Here is a 27,296-nt window from a genome sequence, read left to right as displayed (position 1 = left end):
GTTAATAGCCGTGGACTCTAATCTGGAGAACTGGGTTTGATTCTTCACTTCCCTACTTGAAGCCAGCTGGGTGACCTTGGGCAAGTCACAGCACTCTCAGTGTAAAAATAAGCATAGCTCACCACCTAGTGGTGCCAAAAAAAGAGCTACAGCTTCTGGCAGCCAATCAATCCTTTGGGATCTCCTGGCTATTCCACACACAATGCCATGCAATAATTTTAATGGTTTCAACAGTCTAGATACTTACTCTGTCTCCCTTGGCACCAGGAAGTCCAGCAGCACCACGTTCACCGGGCATACCCTGGAGACCAGGGGCACCTTGGCTTCCAGGAGCACCAGGAGCACCGGCATCACCCTAGAGTCAACACAATGGAAGTTAAAAAAAAATCAGAAACAGAGCTAGATCCAAAAGAAGAACCACCTAATCCTTTCTGGATTGATGTATACATGCACATAAACACACACACACATCTTTTGTCTAACAGCATTTAGCATTTATGACCAACCCCTTCGGAGGGCTGTGGGTGGGTGGTTGGGGCCCCTCCATTATGGAGCCCAGAGCAGCTGTCTCTTTTGTCCATTGGCTAAGACCAACCCATGCCTGGACTTTCCCCTTTGCTTCCAAGTGGTTTGGTTAAACTGGTCCTTCAGCCAGAAACAGCCTTTTTGGGGAAGTACTTCAAGGAGGGACAGGCCAATATATTGTAGTTTTTCCATTTGCATGCGGTGCATAAAAAACATTTTATGTTGCGAATTCATGCGATGAGGCATTCCCATCCTTTTTTAAAAAAAAAACAAAAAACCCTGCAGATTTGCTAGGGATTAGGGTTGCCCATTCCTATTTGGGGGTAGGGGATCCCTTGGTTTGGGTGAATTCATGCAATGAGGCATTCCCATCCTTTAAAAAAAAAAACCTGCAGATTTGATAGGGATTAGGGTTGCCAATTCCCATTTGGGGGTAGGGGATCCCTTGGTTTGGAGCCCCTCCCCTGGCTTCAGAGCTTTTAGAAAGCGGGTGGTGGTGGTGGCTGCTCCATTATACTTTATGGAGACCGGTCTCCATAATTGATCTGTAGGTATCTGGGGCTCGGGGGGGGGGCTGTTTTTTGAGGTAGAGGTACCACAATTTCAGCATAGCTGGTGGAGTGTCCAACTCTATAAGCCCCAAAAGAAGGTGCCCCCATTCTCCATTATTTCCAATGGAGGGAAAGTATTTAAAAGGAATGCTGTCCATTTAAATGTGAAGGCCAGAACTCCCTTTGGAGTTCAATTGCCTAGAGACATCACACAAGTGAAGTCACATCCTTGCTCCTGGCTCCACCCCCAAAGTCTCCTGGCTCCACCCCCCAAAGTCCTCAGATATTTCCTGAGTCAGACCTGGCAACCCTACTAGGGACTGAGGAGGGGGGAAACCAGCACTCTCAGGAAAGTGAGAGATTCTGCCCAAATTATCACCACCACCGTTGCTGTGCATTTGGATCAAATCTAGAAATATAGATCTGGAACCTGTCACAGTCTTTTCTTTGGAACGTTGGTGAAACAAGACCAGGGATCTTTGCCAAAGTGAATTTCTTCTGGAGAACCTGACAAGGGACAGGCAGAGCTTTCTTCTCACTGCTCCAATTCAGGGGTTTATGGATTTGAATGAACGTGATTAAAATCTTCCACTTGATTGTCCAAGTGTCTAAAAAAACTGATCCTGGCTATGGAAAATTGAAAGTATTTCTCCAGGCCCCCTTTCAGTTGTGGCCAGAGTTGAACCTTGCATGTCCAGCTTTGTATGCTGGAAGTTCCAGGTTCAGTGCCCGTCAAACTCCAAGTAAAGAGTCTCAGGTAATAAGAGTGGGAAGGACTTGCACTGGAAAGCTCCTACCAGTCACAGGTGCTATAAGGAAGCTTACTATCCATCCCCCATTGCAACATATTCTTAACAAAGGAAATTCTCCAGGTACATTCAAAGATAACAGGTTGGGCCCACATTAGAGTTATATTGGCTTTCCAGATTTCTCAAAACCACCTGTTTTTCGCTTTTGCTGAAACAATCCTCATGAGACCCTTACCTTAGCACCATCGTTACCAGGAGCACCGTTACCACCACGAGGGCCCTGAGGGCCTGCGGGACCTTGGACACCACGTTCACCAGGGAAACCTCTCTCGCCCTGCAGGTGGCAAAAGGAGTCAATACAGCCAGTTACAATTATACCATCGGATGCAGCAGCGAATAAATGAGAAGATGCGCAGATGATCAGTGACTGTGCAGAAGATCACTTACTCTTGCGCCGGATGGTCCGGGAGCACCGACGTCACCAGGGGGACCCTGCCAGGAGGACAAAGGAGAGGTTTACATTTACTTTTGACAAAATATCTTTGCAAATCATGTAGGCATCATAGCTGATCTGGCTGAGGCTGCTAAATGGTCCTTCTGTAAGACAATAGGTGGTTTCTTCTGCCTCATGGCTCAGGGTTAGGCTCTATGGCATTTGCTCCCATTTGAAATTCTAGGATCCTCTAGAAGGACAGAAGCAAAAGTCTGGAGGCTAAATTTGTCCAGCAGGGGAGGTACAAAGGAGGGCTGATGGGGTCCAGATTTGGAAATATGTGACTATTCTTTTCCTTCTAGTAGCACGGAATTCGCCGTCCATATCACACAGATATCCTTAATGGCTTCCAGCTAAACGCTGGAGACATGAATGGACATAACCCCCAAATGGCTTCCTTAAATGACAACTTCAGACTAGGTTGAAGTATCATAAAGTTGGGGGGACAGAAAGGCTCTGTGGGTCATCAGGTCCTGCCCAACCCTTTTGCCTCATTGCAGGGCTTACTAGGCCTCACAAGACCTCCACAATGGTTTGCCTGAGGCGCTTAGGGAGCAATTCTAAGAAGGCCTATTCAGAAGTCCCATGAAACTCCCAGGAAATCTCTTTAGGATTATACCCTCTGATTAAAGGCCTCTCATTCATTTCAGGATATCTGAAGGCCAGCCTGGGTGGGAGTGGAAGGAACATTAAATATCCACTGAAATTTGCTGGTCTGGAATTCTGATCCGGCAGCCTTAGTTCAAATGATCTTTTCTTCGGCACAACTATTAAAGAGGAGGAAGAGCTTTTCTGTCATGTTGTATGGAGGGTATGAGGCAAAGGGGTCTTGACCAGTGTTCCCTCTAAGCTGAGTTAGTGTGAGCTAGCTCACAGTTTTTAAGCCTCTGGCTCACACATTTTTGTCTTAACTCAGGAAGGATGGCTCCAGAGCAAACTAATTTATACAGTAGCCAAATCGCTCACTCACAGCTTTAAAGCCAGTAGCTCAGAAAGCAGAATTTTTGCTCACAAGACTCCACAGCTTAGAGGGAACATTGGTCTTGACCATGGCCCCTTCCTCCCAGCCTTCACAGTGTATCCCTCTGTTTGAGGAGGAAATCCACATATAACTAAACTACTTAAGTAGACCTATGTAAGACCTATATATGTAGGGAGGAAGGCACGTCAAAGGAGCATCATGCCCATACCACAGCCAAAGCTGTATGAAGGCACTATCATTTCTGCTTCACACACCCTTATGAAGAGCCCATCACTAGGGCTACCAGCCTCCAAGTAAGGCCTGGAGTTCTCCCAGAATTACAACTGATCTCCAGACTACAAACATCATTTTCCCTGGAGGAAATGCCAGCTTCAGAGGGTGGATTCTAAAGCATCACATCCTGCTGAGGTTCCTCCCCTCCCCAATCTTTGCCACCACCCCCCAAATCTCCAGGAATTCTCCAAGCCAGAGCTGCCAATCCTACCCATAACTCACCTGTTCACCAGGCTTTCCAGATTCACCAGGGGCACCAGCGGGACCGGGAAGACCCTGCAAGAGGAAGTTGGAGATGCGGAAAGGGTTAGATTTCTTGGGAGTGTAAAGCAGTGGCACTGAAATGTTGCTTCTCAAAGAGGCTTGCAGTGATCATAATTTTCTGCAGTGACAAACCAAAGTTTATTGTCTATCTTGGATTATATCACCTGAAATTTTCCTTTCCCCCAATTGTAAACTCCTAGTCCTCCTTGAGTTCTCCAGGTCTATCTACTCTTCTGCTGTACACCTCCCATCCCCCTTCTAGCTCATTCTCAGAAGAAGAACAAAAGTTGCAAAAAAAACTAAAATCTAAAACCTGAAGCAAGGAAACCCAACAAACCATACAAATTTAAAGCAACCAGATGCAACTGTACTTAATTTTCATTATTCGGCGCCATCTTCAGATTTTTTAACAAAACCTTTCCTGATTTCCGACACTTGGAATTTTGCTGAGGACAAAATAGACATAGGTTTTACGGTGTGTCAAGTTACATGGAAGATCTCTCACCTGGAATCCGGGAGCTCCACCTGGACCTTGTTCACCTCTTTCTCCAGCAGGACCCTGTGATGAAAATCAAGGAAAGGTTCAAGGGACAATAGGAATCAAAGTGAGGTAGCTGCCAAAGGTGCAGAAGATGTGAAAAATAACAAAAAAAAGAGTATACTTACACTTGGGCCAGGAGGTCCTTGTGCACCAGCTTCACCATCTTTACCAGGAAGACCCTGGAAGAAAAGAGGAGGGGGCCTTAAAACACTGTGCCTCTGATTGTGTCTCTTCTCATTTATCACTCTGAGCTCCTCCTCCTCTGCTGTTCCACTGCCAATTGACTGGTCAGTGTGACATTGATACTACTTGCTTGGTAGACCTAAACCTCTTCCTTCACTGTCCACCTTCACTGGTAGGTCACATATGAAGTTGCCTTATACTGAATCAGATCATGGGTCCATCAAGGTAGGTATTATCTACTCAGACTGTCAGTGGCTCTCTAGGGTCTCAGGTAAAGGTCTTTCACATTACCTACTGCCTGGTCCTTTTTTAAAAAACAGGAGATGCTGGGGACTGAACCTAGGACCTTCAGCATGCAAAGCAGAGGCTCTTCCACTGAGCCACAGCCCCTTCGAATGTTGATGGCAAACTCTCTGGGACTTCATCCCTTCTAAGTCCCTGACAAATACTTGGAATTAAATAAGTCTGTTCTGATGGCAGGTGGCAAGCCAGACATCCCTCCAAACAAATGCAAAATACTTAAATCCCTCTAGTTTTTCAGAGGCCTGGTCTGGACAGGATGGAAGAAGTTGTTGAATTATTCCAGTGTTGAATACTTACAACAGCGCCAACAGATCCAGGAGCACCTCTCTCGCCAGGTTTGCCAGGCTCACCCTATAAGAGGAGAAAGGGAAAAAAAGGGAGTGTAACTTCATAGGCATCTGTATTTGCAGCAAACACACGGATTTTGGTTCCCATGCAATTCACTGTCCATGCTAAACCTGCACTAGGACAAACCCTGGAGGATCAATCACACCTCTATGTGCTGGCAGTGTGCAAACTTTGATCCATAAGTTGATGACTGTTTGCTGGGGAAACAGCAATGCTTGCATCTCTGCTTTCTTAAGAATGGAGTTAGGCCAAGAGTGTCTTGTCACACTGTTCTCAAACAGAGGCACATTCTGTCTTGGATGTCAGACTTACTGAGCCTCTACGTCTGAAAATTTCCCATCATTTTTCCTCTGGATTTTATCTACAAACTCCTTACTTTTCTAGACATCACCACTGGGGAAAACCAACTGTATTTTTAATTCCCACTTTTATCTAGTTCATAATCTAGAGGTGATGGATTGCCAGAAAAAGGGAGAGAAAACTCCCTAAAGCAAATATTTATCTTCATGCTCATCTGAATCATAATGGCCTGCTCATTATAGACATTTCACTGAAGCAATTTAAAAATGGAAGTGTGGAAAGCTGCTGTGGGAAATTTCCAAAGAGGAAGTCCTGATAGTATTTGGTACATTAGGATGTGCTCCAGAGATAACATTTGCAGTTATATTATCTGTTCATTTAGAAAATTTATATACTTCTCCAAACACCTATAACTGGACACAAATTTATACTAAGAAATAGTGGAAGGGGGAAACCACCACGAAATGATTCATAACACCCATTTCTGGAGTGTGTGTGACTATTCTAATTACTTTGGTGACATCTTAGGATATCTTTCCAAAGTTATAACCAGGACGCAGGGAACTTTTGGACACATGTTCTTGAGACCAGATAAGCCCTCTATAATTTAGGGCAAAAGTCAGTTCAAGTAAACTATCTGAGATACGAACTGAATATTCAGTTTAGGAGAAGATGCTTGTAAGAACTGATCCATCTAGGGAGTGTGAGGCCATGATTCCATTCTGCTGTTCTAACGGCAGAAGCAGAACCGTAACTTAATATGGAAACCACACTGAATTTCGACCTTTCTTGAGCCACTCATTTGTGAGGCAACTATGGGGAACCAAATGCTGCCATTCTTTTAGGAAGCCCTGGAAACAGCCCTTACCAGAAGTTACAGAGTACTGAAAAACTGCCCTGTTGACACTAACTCTATTTCTGGGGTGATCATCAGAAAACACAGGACCAGCCCTGACCTGGATAGCCCAGGCAAGCCTGATCTCATCAGATCTTGGAAGCTAAGCTGGGTTGACTTTGGCAAGTACTTGGATGGGAGACCTCCTTGAAATACCAGCAGTCAGGAGGTGGGGGCAGGCTTTACTCAGCCGTCTCTCTGAATATCCCCCAGGCCCCCAGTAGAGGTCAGTCACCAGAGGTCGTCATGACTTCCAGGTGCATGGACACTCCCCCACACACATGCACACACACATATTTAAAAAGAAAACACAGGACCCTCCCAGGGAACTCGAGATTTTGTCCAGGAAAAGGAACCAACTAGAGAGTTGTTACTTACAGCAGCACCTTTAGGTCCAGGGAATCCCATCACACCAGCCTGACCTCTTGCACCTGGAGGACCGGCAGGTCCAGGGCGTCCATCTTGACCAGCAGGGCCCTGTAGGGAGAAGAAGTTACCAGTGCAATTACTTGTCCTCACTCAAAATCCTTTCAGAGCAGCACAGAAGAGGGCCATACAATTACTTACAGTGGGTCCAGTCTTGCCATCGGGTCCAGGGCTGCCAGGACTACCAGTCAGACCCTTAAAAATGGAGGGAGAGAGAGAGTTAGGAAGCAGCCTTCAGTGGGTTAACAAAGAGTGTGGGCCAGTTAGAGTAGACAAGGGGATTATCATCTTTAAAAGGGGATTAGATAGATTCATGTAGGATAGGTCCATCTGTGGCTACTAGCCATGGTGACTGAGGTGAAATCCCATGTTCAGAGGTACTAAACCTCTGGATCCCAGAGCCAGGAGGCAACATCAGGGGAAGGTCTCAGCCTCTGTGCCCTGTTGTTAGCCCTCCAGAAGATCTGTTTGGCCACTGTGTGAGACAGGATGCTGGACTGGATGGACCACTGGTTTGATCCAACAGGGCTCTTCTGATGTTCTTATAAGGGGAAGGTCTTGGCTTCTATGCCCTGTTGGCAGTCCAGAAGAACTGTTTGGCCACTGTGTGAGACAGGATGCTGGACTAGATGAACCACTGGTCTGGTCCAACAGGGCTCTTGCTATGTTCTTAAAGGATAGGATGGGCTTGTCTGATGCCCTAAATCTCAACACTGTGATCTGGGAGGTGTGCCACAGAATCTTTCGCAGTGTGTCAGAAAATGGTGGGACACACCCCTGGAACTACTCACGACAGTCAGGTTGACCTTATCAGTGTTGACCTGATCAGTGTGTATGTCCGTGTGAGCTTCAGTAGCCTATCTTCCAATGGGATTTTTTTGCTAGGCTCCTTTCTGAACCTTAGCTTCCCCTATGCAAAAAAGAAATTCTGAAACAATCCTATCTAGCTCCATCCAGGGAAGCAGCATGTGATACGTTCAACTGCTAAAACATTCAGCTCCGTAGACTGATTTCTTTTTGACCTGCCTTGCACATCTCACTGAGGGAAACAGTCGTATTCGTGCAGAATCCAACTGCTTCAATTCATTCAAGGTTTAGAATGACACTCGCTTCCCAGGACTTTAAACCTCTGGCCAATGGAAACAAAACATTTTGACACACAGTGTAGAGTTTGCATCCAGCCAGCTTTTCCACTGGAGAAGAAGGAAGGAGTGGGTCCCCTATGACTACCAAGAAGGCGATGGTGGGGATTGTGGGACATGTGTGGAAAAAAGCCTTGTGGAATGGAGGCTGTACTAAGGAGCGGAATCAGACAAGATTAAGCCAAACAGCTGGCTGGATCGAACCCTCTATGTGTCAATTGTTAAACAGCTGGATTTGCCTTGCTCTTCATTCAAATACTCTCCAGCTGTGGCAGAATATTTGGATAATTAATACATCCAATAAATCCCTTTGCCGCTGGAATTTCTTTTGCCAGTAAATGAAGATTTTCCTGTTTTTAAAAAACTTCCCCACTTGAGTTCCATTCATTAGTTCCAGTGCTAATATTGCTTTATTGCTATTTTCTGGGTTTTCCTAGGCTACTCGAAACTGATTTTGGATGGCTTTTGATTTGAGATGTCGCCTTGGTTGAAAAATGGTTAATAAATGGGACAAAATAAATTAGCAAGCCATTTGTGGCTCGGAGTGGTTGCTGGGAAGCAGGGCTCAAGCCACGGAGCAAGGGACAGCTCTCGAGAGCTGAGGTGCCCAGTCCGGGAAGTATTTGAGTGGCTCAGCCCTTGGTGTGCTGGAAGCTTTGTGCAAGTCACTTATTTCTAGGGCTGCCCTGGATGGCCATTCATGGTTCCAAGTAAAATGGGATCCTTCCGGAGACTGAAATTCTCCTTTGAACTTTGCTTTCCCCTTCCCCCCATCCCGGCACTTTTCACAGCTGTTTGCAGTAATTGTTTCCCGTCGCTTCTGTTTTTTATTTTAAAAGGCTCCCCCCCCCCTTTGTGGAGTGATCCCAGCCAGTCACAAATCACATAGGTGGGTGATGTCACAGTGCCACGGGGGTAAACATATCTGGCATTCTGGATCAGCGTAGCCCCTATATATTTGCCCTGTTTTTGGTGATTTGAGCAGAGGATGCACCAAAACCACCACCACCACCACCACCAACAGGGCAAATATATTGGGGGGGGGGGCTTCTCCTATTGATGAAAATTTGCAACTTTGTACACAAACAAAAAGTTTCCCCTTTTAGCCCAGTTTTATTCTGTTTAGTATCTATAAAGCTTGTTGTTAGAGGTCTCTTAAACTGGTTGTTATAACAAATGGGCAAGGAATGCATACCTAAACGTTCTATTTTACTTTTACAGGACTGTGGTTTCCTTTTTGAAGGTGGTAGGGAATCTGGAATAGTGTATGTATACCTTTTATTGGGTATTCTGAATTATTAAGTGGTCAGTTCTGAACCTTGAGAGGCCCCTGTATCATAGAAGCATGGAAGAGACCATCCTATCAGGCTTCTCCCATCACTATAATAATGTGATGGGACCCTTTCCATCCAACTCTTTAAAGGTACAAGGAGTTCCTCATTGTCTAGATCTGGAAAAGCCTATGGATTAAGTGAAGAGAAAGGGGAAATGTTTGCTGTTTTGTGTTTTATTCCAGGTTTGCACATTGCACAAAAAGGAATGCTCTGTATGGTAAATTTATCCACAAGAACTAACCCCTAGTTCTCCCCCTTCAGAGGAAAGGGTGATATCAGTAGCATTACTGTTGTATCGCATTGGTTTAACAATAGGACTGAACTCTGTTTTGCTCAGTGGGGAATGCTGCCCGCCTGCCCTGAACCCGCATTAAGAAGGTATGCTGAAAATACAAATAATGAAAATTACTCGCTATCAGATCAAGAGAAGCTTATGACTCCCTGATATGGGGCACTATTAAGTTCTGATCTGGGCTCCAAATCTATTGAAATGGAGTCTTGTGATACAGTATGCCTTGTTCTCTGTTGCACAGGAGTGAACAGGAAGCCATGGAGCTACTTCCTGTTTGGGGACTGTGCCTCTGTCCAAGCACTTGTCATTCACTTACCTTGGCTCCAGGGAGACCAGGTTCGCCAGGGCGTCCAGCTTCACCAGTAGATCCTTTGGGACCAGCGGGGCCAGGAGATCCACGTTCACCAGGGGGACCCTGGAAGAAGAAAAGGAGTCAAGAAAAGATTGTATGAGTTAGAGGTGAGTGAATTGTTGTCCTAAGTTCCTGGACCCTCTTAGTAGTGCTAGACTCAAAGAATAATAGAATACAAAGAGGTGAATGGGGAATGGAGGTCAGTACTGCTTGGTTTGGAGTTGGGGGAGCTCAAAATGCATACATGGATCTGCAAAATAATAATATGTTAGCTGCGCCACTGGTCCACCAAAAGGCCCAAAGTGCCCTCGTATGAGCAGTATATGCTGTGGTTTCGGTTCCATTTAAATCAAATTAATACCAGCAAGCCCACTTAGAATGAAATTGGATAATTCCCAAAGGTTGGATCCTACCATCTTTTCTGCTGGTGAAAAGGGAAGAAACGGTCCCCTTCAACCACATCGAAAGGCTACTTTAGCCCTACATGGACAAAAGCCATGTGGGACGGGGACAGCACTAAAGAGGACGATTAGACAAGATTGGATGAGAAAGCTGGCTGGATTCAACCTATGGTGATTTAGGGGCAGAATATGAAATCCAAGGATGAAAGCACTGAAGTGGATGAAAGCGCTTAAAGGGATGGAAAGGGGGAGAAGGTGGAAGGAAAGCTGGAAGCTGTTTCCCAGCCAAGTTCTGGTGCCCAGAACAAAAGGCTCACAAAAGCCCTTGGGGTATGTAATAAACGGGGTGGGGAAAGTTGAAAGTGATTTTTGTGGGATGGGGGGGGGAGGAGCACTTTATATACTTCAGACCTTGGCACCCAGCTTGACAGTACAATTTGATCTGAAACAACAGGAAGGGGAGAAAGAGGAGCTGGCATCAAAAGCAGTTTTTGTCACTTGGGAGTAAGGATCATGGAAGGTTCGAGGACAACGGAGCAGTAAAGGCCAAGCCTTGCCAGCTCCTTTAAGCTCCTAAAGGAGCAGTAAAGGCCTCCAGTCTGTCTGATGGTCAAGCCTTGCCAGCTCCTTTAAGCTCCTACGAAATTGTTCAGATGCTTTGGGGAGATGCAGATGTTCCTTTGGTGTCTGGAAGCTCCCTATATTTTTGGTGTTTGCTGGGCAGCTAGATCACAACCCCAAAAATCTGGATTCAAGTCACACGGTTGCTATCAACTCAGTATGGGTCTGGGCCAGTGGTTACCTCAACCCCCCTCTTAGTTCCCTATCTGTAAAGCGATGATAATATAGACCCAGAAGTTAGTTCAAATTGGAAACTGTCGGTTTCTTTTAACCTTATATTTTAATGCCGGATCTTAATGTCTTTTTTAGATGTTTAACTGTTAGTCACCTTCTACCCTGAGATACAGATAAAAGAAACAAAAAAATGGTCCTGTTTTAATGGACAGAGGAATACGTACAGCATGCCAGAACCCCCGGACATCATGTACAAAATGTCATTCCCACAATGCCGAGTAAATCTGGACAGTCCCTACACATCTGAGGTAAAATGGGAGGAGTTCCATGCCATAGAATATGGATCCCCAGAATTCCTCCTTCTTTCTTTCTCTCTTTTTGTAACAGTTCAACTACTCATCGGTTTGAAGGAATTCGAGACATATGATTGTCACCAAACAGACTTTACTAGGGTGCACCTTTGGCCTACCTCACAGTCTCTTATGAGGGCCCAACACAGTAAACTTTACTGTGCGTGTAAAAATATAATACCGCTAAACTACTGAACCTCACCTTAATTCTAAATTGTTTTAAACTGTAGGCTGGGGGGGGGGGAAGAATCAATTTTTAAAGTATGGAAAATCCACATCTCCCCTGCCCCAAATTCTGCCCCACAGTGTGGAAGTACTGTTTCACTTCAAGAAAACATTGGCCAGATTTCATCCTAATCCCTCATCCCTGACCTCAAGGGAATAATGGGAGTGTGGCTATTGGCTTCCATAAGACCTTGAGGTGTAGTCCTTTTTAGAATGTCTATGCCTTTCTTTCTGTAGAAAAGATACCAACAGCATGGGACAGACACCTACCTTGGGACCAGCAATGCCATCTGAGCCAGGGAAACCACGGCCTCCGGGAGCACCCTGTGAAGGGGAGAAAGGAGATGAGGTGAGTGCCACCTATCCAGCTCTACCAATATGCGAGCCCCAAAGAGGACCCTCTTGTCAGAATGTTAAAATAGGACCACTTATCGTGTTGCAGGCAGGGGGAAAAAAATCACTGGCCTCTGTCCTATAGTACATGTGAAAGTGCTGTTGTGCAGGCGGAAGTGCATTTTTAAACTTTTTGCAAGAGGCATGAACTAAGTTAACTCTATTATATCCAGATCTCGTCTTCCACCACTGTAAGGCCTAGCACAAGCATAGTTATAGTGGTTTATGCGCAGTTTTGCAAATCCGTGCATATTTGTAAACACACAATGGGGTTCCCCCCCCACAGAAGACTGTCTTTTAAAATACAACTCGACTTTATTAATTTGGAAATGCAATACAACACTATGCAGAATTGCATAGGCCGCTTTGCACAAGCTAGTTAGCGCGTCTGCTTGTGCATGAATGGCACAGTGCTAAGTAAAGTTCCATTACTGGTTAGCGCGTCTGCTGCACGAATGGCACAGTGCTAAGTAAAGTTCCATTGTCATCTGATTGGCTACCACGTTCCATTGTCATTTCATTGGCGACACCTTGTGTGGCAGTAAATCCCAGTGAATTCACCAGGGCTTACTTCTAAGTAAACATGCTCAAGATTGCGCTGTCAAAGGCTACTGAATCCAGGCACTCCACCGATTCCCACGACAGACTCCCATCCACATCACATCACCCCATCCACAGATCCACACAGGGCAACTCCAGATTTGGAATAATGGGCCCAGGATATGGTCTGAGGGCACAAGATACAGGAACCTTGCTGCACCTTAGTGGTTTATGGGTCTGGATGGAAGACCTCCTGGAGATCACCCTGAGCTGAATGGTTCAAGAAAGGAGTGTATAAATGTAATCAATAAGAATGCTTTTCTCTCAAGAACCATCATTCATCCTTCTGGCTAAAGGCAGGCTTGTGTACTAATCAACTCTCCCTTTGCCTCAAGGCAGCACCTGTGACTCCAAATAGAGAAAAGGTGCTGAAAAAGTTGCATATGTTCTTATTCAAAGGGGATTAGATAGATTCAAGGAGGAGAGGTCCATCAATGGCTACTAGCCGTCTTCTGAATACCAGTGCTAGGAGGCACCATTGTGGTGAAGGATCAGGCCTCTATGCCTTGTTTGTCGGCCCTCCAGGGCAACTGTAGGGCCATCCTGTTAAACAGGATGATGGAACAGATGGACCTCTTGTCTGGTCCCAGCAGGACTCCCCTTATAGGGTCTTTTTTCTAATCCAGAAAGAAACCTACACAGCAGTTTCCCAGGTGTCTCATTCAAGAGTATTATGCAACACCTTATAGGACAATGTAAAAAGGGGGGAGGAGTATGACGATGGAAGGGGAGTTTTGATCTCATTGGCCTGAAGGAGTTGAAGACATTTGATTGTCACCAAACAGAGAGGATGGCTTTTTGACCTTAAAGATGGTTTATTTTCAGTATGAATCGGTTCTCATGAAATTGTCCGGTGGTTTCAGCTGAGGAATGGAGAGGAAATACAGGGCTGATTTCTAGAGCAAGATTTAACTAAAGCCCTGTTCCCAAGTTACAGGGAACACATGTACAACCTGTGTACAGTATATACCCGATTTTTCTTTATACACGTCTCGAGTAATTCTCATGTTACATTCAATACGTGTATAGCTGAATGTGTGATTCAAACCCCACCTTTATCCAGGTACTGGTTCCCAGTTTCATTTGTAGAATGAATATGCATTGGATATTTCTTCTTCTTCTTTTTTTTACAAACAAATGTACACACATGAAGATAGATCCAGGTGGGTAGCCGTGTTGGTCTGAAGCAGCAGAACAAAGTTTGAGTCCAGTGGCAGCTTTAAGACCAACAAAGTTTAATTCTGGGTATAAGCGTTCGTGTGCAAGGACACTTCTTCAGAATCTTCAGTTTCTGAAGAACTGTGCTTGCACATGAAAGCTTGTACCCAGAATTAAACTTTGCTGGTCTTAGAGGTGCCACTGAACTCAAAGAATATACACATGCACATCCAGAATGTACGTGGATTCAACTGTAATGTGTGAGCAAAACTTAAATCCTTAGAAGCTGTGGAGTGAATGCAGTGCAGATTTGTTCAGTGGGAGAGAACAGAAAGATCCAGCTCACTTATGATGCCTAAATAGTTAGTCCTTGTGGGTTTAGACCACTAAATGAGCAAAGGACACACTGTGTGTTAATTGGCAGTGAAATCCTGTGCAGTTATGCCAGCCTAAGCCTATTGAAGTCAGTGGGCTAACTCTGCATAGAATTGCATTGTAAGTCTTCACTTTCTTAATAGACATTTGCTAATCGCTGGCAAAGGTAGCCTCACGCCTGCAGATTCAGTTTCCTTTGAAGTTCGGCAGCGTGCTCTGTTTTCGGAACAGCTTTCCCTGGGGGAATGACCCATTGATTGATTGAGACTTGTGTCTTGCTTTCTGGTCAGCTTTGGTTTCCTTTGCAAATGGTTTTTGCAATTCCTAGCTAATCTGCTGAATAATGTACTGTGGGTATATTCAAGGGACTTATGTCCTGCTCACAAACAAACCGTTCTGAACAGGTGCTCCAAGCATATGAGACCCTAGTGCCCAGAGATGGGGGAAGACTAAAAGATGAAAGATGCTACATACACGTTCGCCAGCAGGTCCAGGCAAGCCAGCAGGTCCAGGCTCACCACGGGATCCCCTCTTGCCTTCTTCACCAGGGGGCCCAGGGGGACCTTGGACACCAGCGGGGCCCTAAGGAAAGGCCAATTAAGACAATGAGGGCAATTGCTTCTGGAAGCAAAACTGGGGAAAATTACAGTTGCAACACATGTGGATTTGCGAGAAGGAGACTTACAGATTCGCCTTTGGCACCAGCATCACCTTTGTTTCCAGGAGCACCAGGTTCACCCTAGAGATATGAAAAGAAATAAAAGAATCAGTTCTCTGGTTCAGTGAAAGCAACACAATGATGCATTTCTTTTCCTTATCCTACTGAGTTCCTTCAAGAGGACAAGACTAGGTGGTTTCTCTGTGATGCTCTCGCAGGCTCTGTTAACAACACCGTCTAGGGAAGGACAGCTCTGGATAAAGTGCCAACGCAACCAGTAATTAGCTTTGACACCTGTCAAAAAGGGATTGGCGATGGGAAGCATAGCAAGGGAAGCTGATAAAATTCCTCCCAACATGTGTCATATCTGAACAGGTATTCTAGCTGACAAGCTCTCTGTGGAACAAGGTGTCTGGAACATCCTTTTCAGTCATTTTGGAATGGTTACCTTTAAAATGTACATTTCGATACCATTACCTTTACTTGACGTTTTGATAATATGTCTAAAAATCTCATTGTATATATATAAAAAAAATCTCACTGGCTGCGCAAAAGCAGCTTTGGAATAGTGTAATTTTCAGAATTTCAGACCACAGTACTTGTTGGGAGGTTTGATAAGTGACCAAAGTGGTTTGATAAGTGACCAAAGTGGTAACCAAATCAGCCAGATTTTTAGAAGGTTTTTAGAAGAAAACTGAATCATATCATAGAATCACAGAGTTGGAAGGGGCCATACAGGCCATCTAGTCCAGGAATAAAGTTGATTCATTGGAAATGTGGTGTGTTGGATGAGGGTTTTACGGATATCGTGGACTGCCAAAAAGACATATTGGTGGGTTCTATTTCAAACCAAGCCTGAACTCTCCCTAAAAGCTAACACGACTAAACTGAGGCTATTGTACTTTGGTCACATGATGAAAGACAAGAGTCACTGGAAAAGACAATAGGAAAAGCTGAAGGCAGCAGGAAAAGAGGAAGACACAACATGAGATGGATTGATTCAATAAAGGAAGCCACAAGGGCCCTCCGTTCGCAAGACCTGAGCAAGGCTGTTAATGATAAGACATTTTGGAGGTCGTTGATGTACAGGGTTGCCATAAGTTGAAGTTTAGGTAACTTACTGATTTCAGCCTTTGCATGTGAACGGCTTTGAGACTGTTTCTGCTCAAGTATGACATGTAAATGTGTACGGTTGCCATAAATTGGAAGTGACTTGATGGCACTTAACATACACTGGATACATATCTGGAACATTTCAGAAACTGGGTGGACATACTGAGGACTTAGCTACTGCTATTATTGAGCAAACACAGTTAGAGAGCCTGCAATAGGGGCATACACAGAGGAAGATACTTCCTGCATTGCTAAAGTTGCCAACCTCCACGTGGGGCCAGAAGACCTCCTGGAATTACTACTGCCAGACTACAGAGATCAGTCCCCCTGAAGAAAATGGCTGCTTTGGCAGGTGAACTCTACAGTCCCTCTGAGGTCCCACTGAGGTCCCTCCCCTCCCCAAAACACCCCCCCAGGTTCCACTCCCAAACCTAAAGGAATTTTCAAACCCAGAGTTGGCAATCATATCCCTGTGGTCTCTTGTGATTAAGGAAATCAGTGGGAGCTGAAGGGTGAGCCCAGATGCCCAGCTCTTCATTTGTTCAACAGCCTTTGAAGGTAGATGTGACTTAAATGGGAAAAAAAAAGACAAATGACCATGAGGTGACACTTACGCTGTTACCCTTGGGTCCAGGAGCGCCGCTGGGACCCTGAGGTCCGGCTGGGCCACGGGCACCAGGGAAGCCAGGAGCGCCAGCAATACCAGGAGCACCCTAGAAGAGTGAACAAAGCTGGTAAGACAAATGTCGGCAGTGGTGATGGTAGAGGAAGTGAGAATAACACTGTGAAATGATACTTACAGTGGCTCCCTTGCTACCAGGTTGACCATCAGAACCAGGGTTGCCCTAAAACAGAAGAAGAGGAGGAAAAGAGGCGGATTATTATCAGAGAAGAATATCTCCTGGAAAATTCTGATGAATACCAGAATGAATAAAAATGGGGGGAAATGAACTGGTGTTAGTACTTACAGAAGGACCGGCAGCTCCAGCAGGACCAGCTGGGCCAGGTTCGCCACGAGCTCCTTGTGGGCCTTCACCACCGCGAGCACCTTGGGGACCAGTTTCACCCTGAGCAGCAAAAGAAAGAAGAGGGAACATAAGTAGTCTTCCTCAGGGCTGATGGTGACATCTTCCTTTCCTGACAATCTTTACTACTCCCTACCTTCTCTTACTGAGGTCTTAAGGTTCTGTTTTCCTGTCAGGTTGCTATACTACTACAGGTCCTGTCACCTAAATGAGGCTTATCAGAACCTCACTCCATCTGAGTCCGGATAACTGAGGCTTGCTGCTGGAGAAAGATTACTCCCTTTCAATGAAGTTTTCATTCCGCGTCTTGGAAGCCTACTTGTAAGGTCTGTGGCCTATACTTCTTATATTACTGGGACAGTCTCATTACCGTTCCTTTATGGTTCCACCTCTGATTTGGTTATCATAACCTGGAGATCATGCGGAAGGTTCTACAGTGTGGTCACTTCCCACAGCATCATCATCAGTCCCTGAGGTATATGTAGAGTTGCCAACTTCCCACCTCCAGATGGGGCCTGGAGTTCTTTTGGAATTACAACTGATCTCCAGTCCAGACTACAGAGATCAGTCCTCCTGGAGAAAATGGCAGCTGTGAAAGATGGACTCTAGGGCACTGTACCCCACTGAGCTCTGCCCCCTCCCCAAACTGTCCTTGCCGGGTGCCACCCCTGAATCTCCACAAATTTCCCAAGCTGGAGTTGTCAGCTATAGGCATATGTGATGCTAGAATGAAAAGCAATGAGGTTGGGCCTTAGGGTTCAAACATTTCTAAGGTGGCTTGGTATGGTACTATGGGCAACCAACCCACTCCTGTCATATGAGAATGGCGGCAAGTTTAGCAGTGAATGTTTCTCAGTCTTGTAGCTAAGCCAGGATGACCCACAGGTTTTTAGGAAGAAGCTCTTTCAAAAACTGTCTCCTTACTGGGGGTTATGAGTAGTAGTTCAGATGAATGAAATGCTCGTGGTTGGTTTATTAAGAGGTATGTGGTAAGGAACAGAGATGTCAATACAGCAGTCTAAAAAACAGATTGCAAAACCAAAGCCTTCCCTTAAAAATATTAAACAGAATACTGTGGTCGGAGAGGTTGGGCTAAAGGGGAGCCAGTGTGGTGTTGTGGTTCGAGTGTCTGACTAGGACCTGAGAGACCCAAGTTCGAATCCCTACTCTGCCATGGAAGCTTGTTGGGTGAGCTTGGGCCAGTCACGCACTCTCTGCCAAACCTGCTTACAGGGTTATTGTCAGGATAAAAATGGAGTCGAGAACAATGTGAGTCACTTTGGGTTCCATCGGGCAGAAAGATGGAGTCTAAATGAAGTTGGTAAAAACGAATAATGAAATAATTCAGCCACTGTGACACTTCTGTGGTGAATCTCCCCCAAAGCAGTTATTTATAGATGTTGAGTTAGTCAGTGTTCTTACCTTCGGGCCAACAGCGCCAGGGAAGCCAGGGGGACCAGCTGGACCAGTGGGACCCTAAAAGAAGAAGGGACAAGACATGAAGTGGTGGCTATACAGTTCTCCTTACAGCCTCAGCCTAACTACCACCTAGCACCAGCCCACTCAGCACCAGCTGTGGCCAAGGGTCTGGCCTCTGCTTTGAAAACAGACAGGAGAAAGTTGAGACAAAATTATGCCTTCCCGTAGCTGGTTAATTGCAGGAGCGGCCTGCCTTGCAGACCCACCATATAGAACAAACCCAGAGGTTGACAGTAGCCAACATTTTTCATGGCTGAATTGCTCTCTGCCCAGAAAGTGATAATCGCCCTTAGCACTATTAAGGCCAATTAGGAGAAGCAGGACACAACAGAAATACTTACTGCGGGGCCAGCAGCACCGGCAGCACCATCGTTACCACGAGCACCCTGTAGGGAGGGACAGCAACTTGAGTTACAACCAGTTTCGCGCCGAACCGGGGCCAGCCCTTCAAGGACCGCAGTATGTCGGGGTCTAGCAGTGTACAGGGGAAATACTTACGGCAGGGCCAGAAGCACCAGGGCGGCCTCTCTCACCAGGAAGACCACGTGGGCCCTAAGCAGAAGAAGATGAAACACGGTCAGCTGAGAGAAAGCATCTTTTTGATCGGCGCCCCGTTACTATGCCCCATCCTTTCATTGGCCTGTCTTTTCTCTAGCATGTATATCATTGCTCTACGTCTACTGGCTTTGATGAGTTCTCTCATCAACCAGAAGGCTTGATTTGCCAGGATCCTCATCTGGAAGGCCTAATTTGGTTCTTCGTTCTGTACAGAAGCCCCTAACTTAAAGCTGATATTTAAAGACACCCCTTCCTGTTTCCCAGTCAGGGTCTCTCTCTCTCTCTTGCTATGTGTTTCTGTTCTTTTGTATCGGTCTGTAACTGCATCTGAAAGTTGCTAAATATCATCGTGGGGGTCCATCAGACGAAGAGAAAGAGCCTTTTCTCTGTTCTTTTTCCTACTCGGATGCTACTAACATCCAGTTCTTCCAAGGCTCCTGGTCCTTGCCCCTGGGGGAAAGAAGAAATCTTCCACAGAGCCCGCGGCTCTCCTTGGCATCCCTCCTTCATTTCAAGGGGTTCTGTTCCTCACAGAGGACATCACGTAAGGGTGGATTCAGACTGAAAATCCCCTCAGTTTGCACCGATTTCTGTAGTTAACGTGAGGTAATCAAATGGTCGCCAGTGCTCATTGGACAGATCGTGAAGAAAGCGTAGTATACAGGACATCTTCAGATAAACGAGTTTCAGTTGATTCCAAAGATGGAGCAGATTCGGAATAAATTCTAACGGAATCCAAGATTAGAGCCAACTAACTGAAATAACTCCAGGGAAATGCAGTTCCTTGGTTTCAGCGATGTAAGTGGGACAACTCTCACCCCACCCCCTTTTTTGCTGATACCCAATCAATGCTCTCTCTAAGCTGCGGAGTCTTGTGAGCAAAGATTCTACTCTGTGAGTCACTGGCATTAAAGTTGTGAATGAGGGATTTGGCTACTGCATAGATCGGTCTGCTCTGCAGCCATCCTTCCTGAGCTAAGACAAAAATGTGTCAACCGGCGGCTAAAAAACTGTGAGCTAGCTCACACTAACTCATCTTAGAGAGAACACTGTACTCAATCTATGCTTGCAAAGGTGACAAATGATGTATTCCTTCAAAACAGTGGATGGAAGAATGAGAATAATATATACTCACTACTTGTCCAGGGGCACCATTCTCACCAGGGCTGCCAGGTTCACCCTAAAGAAAGTGGGGGGGAACCCAAAACAGATGTCAGTATCCAGATACTGAAAGAGGAGGAAAAGGAAGTCTTTACAAACTTTTAGGAAGTCCACATGTAACGTGGAGACTCACCTTGGGACCAGCTGGACCAGAATCACCCTTAGCACCATCAAGACCACTGAAACCCTAAAACAAGTAGACAGATGGTTGGATGGAGAAGGAGAAAGAAGAGAACTATTAGAATCCAAGCAGGAGAACTCCCAAAAGGGGGTGTGCGTGTGTGTGTCTGTACTTTTATGCTTAAATAAAAATGCTATGAGCTCCATAATGCAATGCTCAACTAAAATAGAAAATTAGCTTTTAAACTAATCAAGGCTGCGGTCACACGGAGCATTAGCCACGCTACAGAGACGGAAGATAGGCGGATTTTACGGGCGTGATCTCACCGCAACATCTGGGCAGCGTAGAGCTCCCATGGCTAACCCGAGGCTTCCCGCCGAAGATGCGCTGTAAAAAACTAGTACCTCTGAGGTACTAGTTTCCGGAAACCGTGGGGCAAGGGCGGGCGTCTGATCGCATTTCCGGTGGTAATTCGTGGCATCCGGCGTCCGCCCATGTCCCATCGCGAAAAAGTCCCCCCCCAAGTCTCCAGGGGATGCGCACAAGCACCCAACGGCACATGCGCACACTGCAGTTAAAAAAAATACACAACCTTGTTTGCCACGGCAGCGGTGCCTAGCCATTGCTGCTGTGATCGCGCCGCGCTGCTTCTTTGCCACGCTGCAGGATGGTCGTGTGATTGGCACCTCCCCCCAACCACGGAACCTCGACGGGACCTCGATGGGACGTCTGATTGCGCAACTGCGCGTTATTTTGCTCCGGGGCAAACAGCCACGCTCCCCCCCCGCATTTTCCGGCCCGTGTGACCGGAGCCCAAGATTAGCTTTTAAACTAAACCCTTAATGGCCTTGTTAACTCGGGCCTTGACTCATTCCTATGGTAATCATCCAGAAAAGGGGACTTTATTCCAAGGTTCACATGTCTACGGGACTGGGGGTGTCATACACAAGATCATAAGAAAAGCCCTGCTGGATCAGGCGGGTGGTCCCTCTAGTCCAGCATCTTGTTTCACACAGTTGCCCTGGAGGGACAACAAACAGGGAACAGGACATAGAGCGCCAAAGCCATCGCCTTTATGGCAGCCATGATTGCCAGGAATTATGCAATGAAGGTGTCCCTGTGACAATCACAGGTGCTGTTAATAAATTTCTGAGGATCTTAAAGGCTTTGAAAGAAATGTATGCATTGTCCTAACAGTAGTTTAGTCTTGGGACACTGAATTACAAGGTTCCTGAATTTAACCGGATATTGAACAAGTGGAATGCACTTACTCTGTGTCCCTTCATGCCTGGCAGGCCAGCAGTTCCTGGAAGACCACGGGCACCCTGTAACAAAAAAGACGAGAGATTATTTTACAACAGCAACAACAACAAAGGAGCTTTCATCTTTCAGTAGGTGTGAGTCATCGTCACATCAAGGCATCTCATATGATTGAAGGATCTGTAATCTGCCTTTGATCAATAGCTACAGCATTGTAACGTAATGATTAAAAAGGCCTAAGAAGTTCTAATGCATCCTCAATGGCTAATTCTGTTCTTGGAATCATGTCTTGTCTTGAACATCCCTCTTGAAGCCTACTCAAGATCAATAGCCTCTTTTGGCTGAGATCAAGCCAAAGTGCTCCGAATCCACAGTTTGGGAAGGAGTCTCTCGGGAATCATCTGTTTTGGTGACTCTTAGAGCCTGTGTGATGCAGAGAATTCTAGTTTTCGATGTGGATTCAAACTCCTGCCAGTTAGACAATGTGGCCTTCAGAAAGGCTGTATCTCTCAATTTATCCTACCGCCTTGCAGGATTATTTGGGATGATGAAGCGAGGGAGATAAAAATGTATCATAAGTGTTAGGTTTTTGCAAATGTTACACTTCAGTCATGAGAGAGTAAAATTGTTGTTTGTGTATGCTAATGTCACCTAGTCAGGTTAGAACAAATTAGGTATTGGGCACATTTTTCCCGTCAGAGAAGAGGAGGTATTATTCCTAATTAAGATGAACTGGGGAATGTCTATTGGCCGAACAATTTATTGAGGATGCTACATGCAGTTTGTCATGTACACAGGAGGTGGAGGTTTTTTTTGGGGGGTAAACTCTCTCCTTTGTTCTGTGTGTGCACATTCTATCCATGACGAAGACAAGATGGAGTTAGGACTAGGAAAGATCAGTTAGAATGTTTATCATTTTTTTCCATGTAACCCTTCCTAATTTTCTCAATTTAGTAAACTTCTGTTAGAAGCTAATCACACATGTTTCTGTGCCTGCATTATTTTTCTAGTGCACAACATTGCTCTACTAAGCAAAACCCAACAATAAGACATCATTGGTTGAGGACAGCAAAGTTTCCATCTCAGTTGGCACCCTTCTCTGGTCTCTGCTGTTTACATCTCCCTCTCCCTCTTCCCCCCTGTCCATGAAGTAGCTGGCAGTTGGAACTGGGATGGGTCAATTATTTGCCATCTGATTGTTTGAATTTTTTTTTAATGTTTTAACTGATTTTATCTTGTTTTGTTTTATGGCTTCTGTACTTATATGGGTTCCTAAATAAATAAATAAACCCATGGATTATATTTAAAGCACCTAGGGATTATATTTAAATTATTCCTTGCTAATATGGATCTCTGGCTTCTTCTTCAATTTCTTTCAAAGTACGGGAGGTTACATAACTTTACCAAGATTAAGGGACCTGAACATGGTGCTTGTGAGCGCCATGATGCCTGCCAACACCTATCACATTACTCACCAAGTGTTTATAGAAAGAGGGAGTGGCCATGTGGGGCTTTTGCCTAGCAAGAGTTCTGATTGGCCACTGGAGATTTGATTGGCTGCACAATTTTTTTAAAAAAACATTGCTTTGGTAGCACAAGGATTTTCACTGTGTAACTGAAGGTAAGCTATGGTAGCCATTTTGTGGCTGGCTCCGCCTCCTGTGGCAGCCATTTTATGGCTGCACCCACCCCGCTGAGTCAGAATTCCAAAGGTGCCCACAGCTGAAGAAGGTTGGGGACCGCTGGTCTAGACAACTGGTCTCACCTTCAAGACTATCTAGTTCTCAATTTCCAAACTCTGTTTATAAAAGTGTAGTCGCTTGACGACTGGCCTACGAAGAGCTAGAAACTGGGAAGAAACTTCTTACCTGTGCGCCAGGAGGTCCACGTTCACCAGGACGGCCGGGTTTTCCAGCTTCACCCTTGAAGAATGAATAGAACAAAAGTTACAAGTCAGTTCTGGACCAATGATGCTTACAGCTAATGTAGAAGTATACACCTGTAGAGTGATGGGCCATGTTTGTAAGCATGTTTAATATCTGCTTCCGGGTATTAAGCATTTGTGTGGCCAGAGGCATGAGCCTTTCAGCATGAACCAAAGGGCTCTTGGCCCTTGACTGTAAGCCTGGGCCTTACATTCTGCAACCATTTAGTGAGATGACCCCTTGATTCAGAACCTGTCCAGCATGTAGTCTTGTTGGGGGGGGGGAGTTGTTTTTTGCTTTTGTTTTATTTGATTAACTGTTGTTAATCATTTCTCCCATTGGTTAGAAAAGTGGAGTAATAAGTGCCCTGAATAAATACATAATTTAAAACGATCCAAACGATTGAACTTTCCAGGCAAGAGTGGTTTTAAAATTTTCAAGAGACAATTGAAAAGCATTGCAGACTACACAGGCTATCATGTCTCAGATGGAAGGGGAAAGGCAGAGGAAGGAGCGCTGGACAGGGATAAATGTGGCTCACTGGGGGCTTGTCAGTTGCTAGCTGGACATTTGAGGTCTCTGACTGAAGATGGCATAGTTTAATGGAGCAAACTCCTCTGGGGCAGGCAGACTGCAAAGCATCCAAAGGCAGTGAGAGCATGAGCAGCTGCTCTTTGATCATCACCTGGAATAGGTATCCAGCCCAGTGCAAAAATCACATCTTGCACTCTGACCTCCACACTTGCCTTTTCTGGAGATAATTGAAGACAGGTATGTGAGTCAACTCACTCGTGCCAGACTGCCGAGAAAATTCAGCACAGATGACGTTTACCTGCCTAATGAGCCCACCCCATCTTTGGATTTTTGCAAGAAAGAGGGGTCCCCCCCCCCCTGAAGAAGGGCATGATTACTCACATCGTCTCCGTTCTTGCCAGGAGGGCCAGCAGGACCACGGGGACCCATTGGACCCTAGAGTGTTGGGAGAAACACACTTGTTAAAATCAAAGGCTAGAAGACATCTCCACTCCTATCTCTAGCCCAGCAGATATCCCCCTTCCATCTTCAAAAGGCAGGCTAGAGAGGGCCTCTGAGTGCCAAAGAATCTGGCATCTACTGCCTGAAAGCTCCCTCGAGCGGTGGAAAAAGAGAATTCCAAGAACAGATCTGGAAAAACGTTCCCCTTGGCCTAGATGTGAAACCAGAATGCAAAGCAGAGATCAGATGGTACTCACAGCAGAACCAGGCTCTCCGGGTTCACCAGGGGGACCTTGGAAACCTTGGGGGCCCTGGAAGAGTCAAAGGAAGAGCTGTGTTAGAAAGCAAGTCACTGACTGCACCCCTGTTTGTTCTGAATGGATCCTGGAGGAGCCCATAAACTGTCTCAGTCCTGGTCCTGTCTTTCGCCTTCCTCCCCCACTCGTCCTTCCGTGCCATTTTCAGGAATCTTGGCCCAGAACAGCCTCCCCTGCTTTGTGAACCCTAAACTTTCTTTTCGTACGTCTTGTAACACCCAGGACAACAATTGCCTGGTCCTCCATTGCAACCTTCTTCTTCCCCATGCCCCTCATGTATTGAACCTCCTCCTACACCTTGGCTTTGTCAGTCTAAGAAAATGAATACAATGCAGTATGCATAAATCAATTATAAGCCAGTGGCAAAGAATAACAGGAGGCAAGGCTCGGCCCTCCACAAAGAATAACAGGAGGCAAGGCTCACCAGAGCTCAGCCCTCAACGATGGGCAGCGATAATAAAAGTCACGAGTGCCTCTCTCAAGCATGGGCAGAGGGCACCCAGCAGAAACTAGATCCTCATGCCCATCTTGGATTAGGAAGCTGAGTTGTCACTATAGAGCAGGGATTACAGGAACCCGTTAGCCCAAGCACCAAAATTCACCCTGGGGGTGGCTGGGGTAGGTTTTGTATCACTTTGGTTTCTGGGCCTGGAGTTCAGCACACATGATTAGTCCATAGGTATTAAGCCGTGGTACCAAAGTGATCTAACTACATGAGCCTCACTCCACATCAAAGAGAAAAGTCGAAATCGCCAAGCACTTCCTCTGCCCTATCGCCTCCTCTGAAGAATGACTGAGAAGGCAAACATTCTGAATGGCGCAGGCCTCTAAAGAGAAGACTGTATGGCCAAAACGCAAAGAAACTCGTTACCAAGGCTACTTCAAATTCTGTGCCAAAAACGGCTGAATTCCACAACTCTGTAAACCACACAAATTGAGCATGTTTGCATATATTCTGCCTACTCTGTATAATTTCTTCTGATTCATGAAAAGAAGGGGAGGGCTATGTGAATAATGAACATTTCTCTCTTCACCAATGGAAATCTGACTCTGTCTCCATCCCACCTTGCTTCTTTCACTGACAGGCATCCATGGATGTATCCCTACATATTGCCCATACCCTGTGGCAAACTCTACTTCATGTACCAAATTTGGTGTTTCTACAATGCACCCACTGACTGAATTTCCAAACACACACTGTCTTATGTAAGGAGTACTAAGGTCTACTTCCTAATTCTCATGAGGAAAGCAAAAAAAATACTTACAGGGCTACCAGGAGGACCAGGAAGACCACGGGGACCAGCTGGACCCTGGAAAGGCAAGAAGAAGCCATCAGATGGTCATATTCAGTGGATTTTCTCCCATCTTTTCTAGAACCCAATTGATACCCAAGCTCTTTAGGCCTGCCTTGACCTTGCTTGACTCCGTCCTTTTCAAAGCCCTACATAATGGTGAGTCCCAGATCCTTTCTTTCTTTCCTGTTTTCTGGATCCAGCCATCCCTTTTGTATCATTTTCATTTTGACCCATCATCTGCATTGGTTTGGGAAAACCTCTTTTTTTTTTTTTACAGTCACCGTGATATTAAGGCTTCCCAGTGGTGCTTGTCAATGGGCTAGCAAGGGGTCGTCAGATTTCTCCTAGAGAGAAACTTATGGGAAACGTGGGGTCTTTCTGTTTGACCAAAACATACAAGACATTTTGAAAAAGCCCTCACCCACCGTTAGATAAGAATTTCCGGGGGGGGGGGGGGGGGGGCTTTTGCTTTGGGAGACGTGCCCCTCTGTTACCTCTGTCAATCTTATATTCAAGCATTCCCACTTCTTTTCAATGCAGCATAGCAGACATGAGTCTAACCACTCCCACCCCGTCTATATATTGAGCTCACATATGACCTGCATTTATAGCAATGGCCTACTTTGTAGAGTTACTGTGAGGATTACTAATGTCAATGTTTGAATGATTGGGGGGGGGGGACCTCACATGAACCCTTATTAGTCACCACAAATACTGTCCTTATTATGATTAAATTTAATGATCCCCCGATCCCTTTTCCTTATGGAAAGGGGGTCTTTCAGCTCATATTCCACTTTCCTGTGGTCAGGAAAATCAGGTTACTCTTTGATTCTCAGCTCCAAGAAGATCACTTCTGTGTGAAACAAGCATCAGCCATCAGCCTTACCTCTTATCTGTCTTGCAAAACTTCACCATCTTAAGATATGAAGGAGGCTGAAAGGTTCTTTGGCTGATATCTGTCCCCAAGCCTACCCTTTCCCTTTTCACCATTCCTCCCGCCTTTTCTTCTTCCACAATAAATTCTCCCTCTTCAGGTCACATTGGAGACCACAAAGACTTACCATTGGGCCAGGAACAGCCATACCACCACCACCGGATTTTTCATCATAACCGTAGGACAATTGAGGAGCGAAGTTCTATTGGGAGAAAGTGGGGGGGC

At 45.7% G+C, this 27,296-nt stretch overlaps 1 protein-coding gene across 1 annotated transcript in view; it reads right to left on the bottom strand.

Annotated features, from left to right (window-relative positions):
• COL1A1 (collagen, type I, alpha 1) overlaps nt 1-27,296 on the bottom strand; it is a 54,715-nt gene that overhangs the window by 22,392 nt on the left and 5,027 nt on the right. Inside the window, exons 6-32 of the mRNA XM_015413671.1 lie at nt 27,199-27,273; nt 26,108-26,152; nt 24,783-24,836; nt 24,466-24,519; nt 23,494-23,547; nt 21,637-21,690; nt 20,378-20,431; nt 20,219-20,263; nt 19,024-19,077; nt 18,867-18,911; nt 18,469-18,522; nt 16,990-17,088; nt 16,822-16,866; nt 16,636-16,734; nt 14,936-14,989; nt 14,725-14,832; nt 11,995-12,048; nt 9,918-10,016; nt 6,975-7,028; nt 6,786-6,884; nt 5,162-5,215; nt 4,504-4,557; nt 4,343-4,396; nt 3,796-3,849; nt 2,273-2,317; nt 2,061-2,159; nt 248-355 (exon numbers count right to left, since the gene is read on the bottom strand). Of these exons, the coding sequence (XP_015269157.1) occupies nt 248-355; nt 2,061-2,159; nt 2,273-2,317; nt 3,796-3,849; nt 4,343-4,396; nt 4,504-4,557; nt 5,162-5,215; nt 6,786-6,884; nt 6,975-7,028; nt 9,918-10,016; nt 11,995-12,048; nt 14,725-14,832; nt 14,936-14,989; nt 16,636-16,734; nt 16,822-16,866; nt 16,990-17,088; nt 18,469-18,522; nt 18,867-18,911; nt 19,024-19,077; nt 20,219-20,263; nt 20,378-20,431; nt 21,637-21,690; nt 23,494-23,547; nt 24,466-24,519; nt 24,783-24,836; nt 26,108-26,152; nt 27,199-27,273 (1,767 nt within the window). The remainder of the gene's footprint in view (nt 1-247; nt 356-2,060; nt 2,160-2,272; nt 2,318-3,795; nt 3,850-4,342; nt 4,397-4,503; nt 4,558-5,161; nt 5,216-6,785; nt 6,885-6,974; nt 7,029-9,917; nt 10,017-11,994; nt 12,049-14,724; nt 14,833-14,935; nt 14,990-16,635; nt 16,735-16,821; nt 16,867-16,989; nt 17,089-18,468; nt 18,523-18,866; nt 18,912-19,023; nt 19,078-20,218; nt 20,264-20,377; nt 20,432-21,636; nt 21,691-23,493; nt 23,548-24,465; nt 24,520-24,782; nt 24,837-26,107; nt 26,153-27,198; nt 27,274-27,296) is intronic.

The sequence above is a fragment of the Gekko japonicus genome, unplaced genomic scaffold (genome assembly GCF_001447785.1).
Source record: "Gekko japonicus isolate JY-2015 unplaced genomic scaffold, Gekko_japonicus_V1.1 scaffold544, whole genome shotgun sequence".
In the NCBI taxonomy this organism is placed as follows: Eukaryota; Metazoa; Chordata; class Lepidosauria; order Squamata; family Gekkonidae; genus Gekko; species Gekko japonicus.
This window is presented reverse-complemented; position numbering and strand designations above follow the sequence as displayed.